The sequence below is a fragment of the Chionomys nivalis genome, chromosome X (assembly GCF_950005125.1).
Source record: "Chionomys nivalis chromosome X, mChiNiv1.1, whole genome shotgun sequence".
Taxonomy (NCBI): Eukaryota; Metazoa; Chordata; class Mammalia; order Rodentia; family Cricetidae; genus Chionomys; species Chionomys nivalis.
Genome location: NC_080112.1, coordinates 97155999 through 97161998, shown reverse-complemented (window position 1 = coordinate 97161998; position 6000 = coordinate 97155999). Strand labels below are relative to the sequence as shown.

At 36.6% G+C, this 6000-nt stretch overlaps 1 protein-coding gene across 1 annotated transcript in view; it reads left to right on the top strand.

Annotated features, from left to right (window-relative positions):
* Positions 1–5028: 5028 nt before the first annotated feature.
* Il1rapl2 (interleukin 1 receptor accessory protein like 2) overlaps positions 5029–6000 on the top strand; it is a gene marked incomplete at its 5' end in the record, with an annotated part of 592881 nt that continues 591909 nt past the window's right edge. The window contains one exon of the mRNA XM_057760716.1: positions 5029–5056. Within this exon, the coding sequence (XP_057616699.1) occupies positions 5029–5056 (28 nt within the window). The remainder of the gene's footprint in view (positions 5057–6000) is intronic.

Here is a 6000-nt window from a genome sequence, read left to right as displayed (position 1 = left end):
ATTCAAGATCACTCATCCAAACTTCCATCATTCCTAAAGTTGCTACTGTCCAGAGCTAAAGAATTTGAGGAGATACATACCTTGGGAAGAGATGGAGTTGGGCAAAATAGATATAGAATTTAGATGAGCATGAGTATCAGACATGGTGATAGTAATGTCTGACTTGTCATTGTGTGCCAAGTGCTGTCGAGTATTCTCATAGGCCTGTGCACATCTGCAAACATACTGGAGACCTAAGTTGATTGTCCTATATTTATCTTTTAAGACATGATTTTAATCGCTATTTTCCAAGTTTCTCTCATGTATATATATATATATATATATATATATATATATATATATATATATATATCATTCTACACATTAGGTAAGTAGTGATTGTTCACCTAGCAGATGTTTAAGATGAATATGGATCTGTGTGCTCTGGATAAAGGGAACATTAACTGTGTTGGCAATGGTTTATTCCATTAGTAAAATAGAGGTGCTGAAAGTGGGTGGGAAAATGTGAACATTATTAATTTGGGATGGTGACATCATAAGAGTTTTAAATATTATTAAGTTTAGTTTTTCATAATATTGAAACTGAGTGCAGACATAAAAAGAGAGCATCAGGCAGCTGTGCCAATTGAGTATGTAAACTTCTTGACCGTGGACCTCGAGTAATCAGACAATTCATGTTTTTTGATGTTGGGTTAGAGCCTATCTAGTTCAATGTCCTTATTTCTTTTAAGCATAGAAACTGACTTTCTTCAATTTAGATATCTCAATAAAGAGGCAGATGGAGATAAAACCCAAGCTTTCTGTTATCCAGTAATCTCTGTGCTATTTTTCCAACCTTGGCTTTAAAGTTCAGGGTGATGACCTCAATGACATGACAAATACTCAGTTAAGCCACAAAGATGTCATTCCCCTCATATTTCTCTGAACTCTGAGCGAAAGTATATACAGATATTTTAGGAGAGATTTTTCAATAATCTAGAGGTTAACTGCAAGCTGGGATGAAATTAGTAACTCATGTACTTTGTTTTGGCAGCACTAAATTGTGTGAGGGCTCATGGAATGAGAATATCTATAAATGTATTTTCAATAAGAACTATTAAGTATCTGGTGCAGGAGGTACTGAGTAGAGATAAGATACTGAGAAAGATAGGATGATAGATAGATAGATAGATAGATAGATAGATAGATAGATAGATAACTAGATATCAAACTAAAAGGAGTATGACAGTGACATAGAAAAACTGCTGTAAGAAACTTTTCTAGCAGCCCAAAGAAGTGCAAAAATTTGTTTGAAGAAATTCATGGAAGGATAAAAGTATGGCGTGTGGTTCCAAGCAATAAAGAGCTGAGTAGGCAAAAGTCACTTGTGTAAGTGCTCTTACACAACATAGGATAAGTTTTGAGTGAGCAAGAAGATAGAATTCTACCTAGAGCAGGAAATTTCTTTCTTGGACTCTGGTAGGCTGCTACTTTGAAAGAATTGGGCTTGTTTGGAAGAGCCTGGATGTAGATGTGGTTATTTATTTTACTCAGTTGGGGATAGTGAGTTCTGGAGCAGGGATATGGCAGAGAGATAGTCTTATTATTCCCATTTCTTCTTCTGTGTTCTAATGTCAAAATCATTTTGATCGCATTTTATACGTTGAGACTATTCTACTTTACTTAAAGATCCTTATTAGAGTTTAAAGACATTGATGCTCTAGTTTAGGATCAGCAGGAGGAAGCTAATGGTATTTCTAAGAAGTTCAAATAACTCTTGTTAGGGAACTTGTTAGGCAGCTATAGGATTTTAAACTCCTGAAGATTTAATAAGTGCCTACTATGTTCCGTGCACCAATGAACCTTTGCCTACAGATATAGATGAATTGGGACACACATCGTTCACTTGGGAAGGAACTGTGTAAATGAACATGTTAGATAAGAGTACCACCGAGGAAATAATAGACATAAAATATTCAAGTACAGTTTCATAGACATGGACTTTAAAGTTGTGTCTTAGAGAATGTGTGAGCTCAATAGATAGGAGCAAACACTAATGCAGTGTAAGGAAGCAGAAGGACAAATTCATCAGAGAGAACTGAGCCTCAATTGAGAAAATGCTCCCACCAGATTGGTCTGTGAGCAAGTCTGTGGTGCACTGTCTTGATTAATGATTGCCATGAGAGGGCCCAGGCCAATGTGGGTGGGGCCACTCCTGGCGAGGTGGTCCTGGGTATATATGAAAGCAGGCAGAACAAGCCAGGAGGGTCAAGCCAACAAGCAGCACTCCTCCATTGCCTCTGCATCAGTTCTGCCTCCAGGTTCCTGCCCTAAAGTCCCTCAGTGATAATGTGGACATGTAAGCCAAATTAAGCCCCTTTCTCTCCAACTTTCTTTTTGGTGATGGTGTTTCTTCACAGCAAGAATAGCCGTAGCTTAAAAAAAGAAATGTGCTTGGCCTCCTCAGGCAATGGTGAGATTTGACTAACGAGTGGCGTGTATGAAGAGTTATTCAGAGGAACTGAAAAGATAGTCCCAAATAAACCAGGGGAAGCCAAGCTTACAGATGGGCAGATAGGAACTCTCTGAAAGTGGTTAGATGTGAAAAGGTGTGACCATGGGTTTGAAACATCGGTTCTCAACCTGTGGGTTACGATCCCTTTGGTACTCTAAAACCCTTTCACGAGGGTAGCCTAAAACCGTTAAAAAAAATGCAGATATCATAGTATCTATATTATGATTCTTAACAGTAGCATGAACTAGCATGGGAATAATTTTATGGTTAGAAGTCACCACAGCAAAGGGAGCTGTATTAAAGGGGCATGGCTTTAGCAATGTTGAGAACCATTGCTTTAGTATGTTTATTATGTTCAAAGTTTTCAAATCAGACTGGAGGCTGGGGTAAAGTTCACTAGTGGATTGTTTGCCTACCGGGGAGGAGGCTTCTTGTTCAATGCCTAATAATGACAGGGAGTCTGAGAGACCTGAATGGGAACATTGAGAGGTCATCTAGAAAGACTATAATAGAAGAATACAAAAGAAATATTCAAGAGCACATAAAACAAAAGCAAAAATAGAAATATCACAATAATAGAATTCTTCTACAATGTGAACAATCTACATGATGAAGACAAACCATGGAATGGGAGAAAGCATTTGTAAACTGTATAGCAGGTAGGGAATTAATATATGAAAATATGTGTGTGCTCTCAACTCAGAGCAACATCCCAATTAAAAATGGACAAGAGAATTAGATAGGTCACAAAAGATGACATGCAAATTACTAACAGGCTTATAAAGTAATGCTCAATGTCACTATTCGTCAGACAAATGGAGATTAAAGTCACAATGACACATCATCAAACACAGGTTAAGATGAGATTTATAAGAAAAAGATAGCAAATAGCTGGCGAGAATGTGGGGAAAAGATGACCCTTGTACACAATAGATAGTTATGTAAATTGATACAGCAATTAAGAAAAACAAAATGGAAATTCCTCAAAAATAAAAAATAAAGCTATTTTTAGATATTTGATTGAGATGTTTGACTGATGTATCAATGGGATATTTGTGTGGAAAGCATATATTAAATATATAGGGTATTATAGATCAATATATCTGCACATGTGTATTTTTTAAACATTTTTCACTATAGTTAAAGCACAGAGAGCAAACAGTGTCTGTCAGCAGATGAAGGAACAAGAAAACATGCAATCTGTATGTGTGATGGAGTGTTGTTCTGATTTATAGAATTATTTTGTCATCTGAAACAGCATTGGCAAATAGAGAAAACATATGCTAAGTGAAATAAGGCCCAGAAAAGCAGTTGTGTCTTGATATGTGAAATGAAAGCAAGTGGTCTTATGAAAGAACCTAGAATGATAAATACAAGGGACAGAGAGAGGAGGACAAGAAATGTTGGTTGAAGGGTGGAATGTTTCAGATAAACAGGTGATTAAGCCTAAGAGATCTATTTTATAGCTTAATAACTTTAGTTATTAACAGTACAAAGATGAACATTTTTTTTGTTTTTTGGTTTTTTTTTTTTTTTTTTTTTTTTTTGGTTTTTCGAGATAGGGTTTCTCTGTGGTTTTGGAGCCTGTCCTGGAACTAGCTCTTGTAGACCAGGCTGGTCTCGAACTCACAGAGATCCGCCTGCCTCTGCCTCCCAAGTGAAAGATGAACATTTTTGAGGGTAGATCTTAAATGTTCTTATCACAAAATTGGGAAGTACATGAGTTAAAAGATTAATCATTTAACAGTAGACACAAATATAAAAATATCAGTTGTATACCATAGTATATAAAAGTATCTCAATTTAAATAAATCCAATAAGAGAAGAATATTATACTAAGCCACGTGAATATGATGTCCTATACTTCAGTATGTATGGGAGTAAAGAAATGGGGAGATACTTGAGTTACATCAGAAATGGCAAGGCTTAATATATTGTGGACGTAACGATTTGGGGAAAATTGGTGGGAAGGAAAGAGAAGATTCATGGATGGTTCCCAACATTTTTGGCTCAGATGACCATGAATGATTGATTATGGGAGGCGGGGCTGAACTGGCACAGGAAAGCAGCTTTCTGCCAAATATTCTGGATTTAAATGGGCAGTAGCAAGCCTGGCAGAGGGGCTGGTGGGCAGTGCTGATATCCTGCCTCCCACGGATGTTTTACTGGCTCTTTCCAGCATTCACATCACTGCATCTAAGAAGAGGTTCCGGCTACTTACTGACCATTTCTCAGGAACTCATCAGGCCTCAGGGAACCACGAGTTGAAGAGTTGGTTGTAATGATCCAGTGTGATTTCACTTCCAGAATACCATGGATGCTCCCCATCAGATAAAATAAAAAAGATGATCCTGACAAAGCATCACACAGATCTTGTAATGACAGGGAAATTCAAATGGTTGCCAGCCCATTATTAAGCATAATGACTAGGTTGAAATGAGATGAAGGACTTTATTTCAGCAGAACTTTCCCATTGATGAATAGTAGGGGGTAAAAACATGGAGTTGAACATATAATCCAGTTCATAAAAAAATGTAAAGATGCTTTCAAAAACACAAAGCAGTGATCATTCATTGCATTTATAGAGCTGTAAACAGGAAATCTTCTTTCTATTGGTAGATATTGCGGTACAGATAAAATTTGAAAGTCAGTGTTTCTTTTTCCCAGACAGAAATGTATTTAAAAAGAAATGATGAACAGATCTATCCACAAGTCTAGGCTAGAGGCAAATAGGCACAGATCTAGCAATAAATGTACAATTCAATCACTTCTTAGAGCATTTGATTTGCTTGTTCTGGAGAAATGACCACATGAGACAGAGTCAACTCTGATGAATATAAATAAAAATAAACTTTGTTTTAGGGGTCAGAGTGGCCCAAGATAGAAATAGAATACATATAATTCTAACATTAAAATTCTAAGAGTGAGGGTCATGCATTGTATTAATAAATATTTTATTAGTACAGCTGTTAAGCTAAGTACACACCCCTATGACTTAATTATAACGATAAAACTTGCCTGATAATCTCTAGATAATTAATTCAAAATCCATTGATAGGGGTTAGATACCATTTCTCTGAGGTTTTGACCTCATTCTAGAAAGGAACATGATATAATAGATTATTAATAATTCATTCCTTTCTAAGCACTGTGTAATTTATAGTTGAGTAATTGGCATATATTACTTGATGGCTGTTATTCATATAGTGTTTATGCAGGCATAGACTATGACTCAGCTTTAAAGGTCTACTCTACTGGACAGGCATGTACTCTGGGGCATACACATGATAATTTAGATGCTGTCAAGCAGAATTTAATTTTCTGCTGGATTTGTGAGCTACAAGGATGAAGAGTATAAATGAAAGAGTATGAAACACAGACTTTCAGAGCCAAAGCTCTGGAGTCTACTTTATCACATTCAGGGTGGGGGCGTTTTGGAGGTGGTGTCTACTATCATTTCACCTTGAGTGACCTTGAACAAGTTACTTTAAATTCTCTGAGCTTTT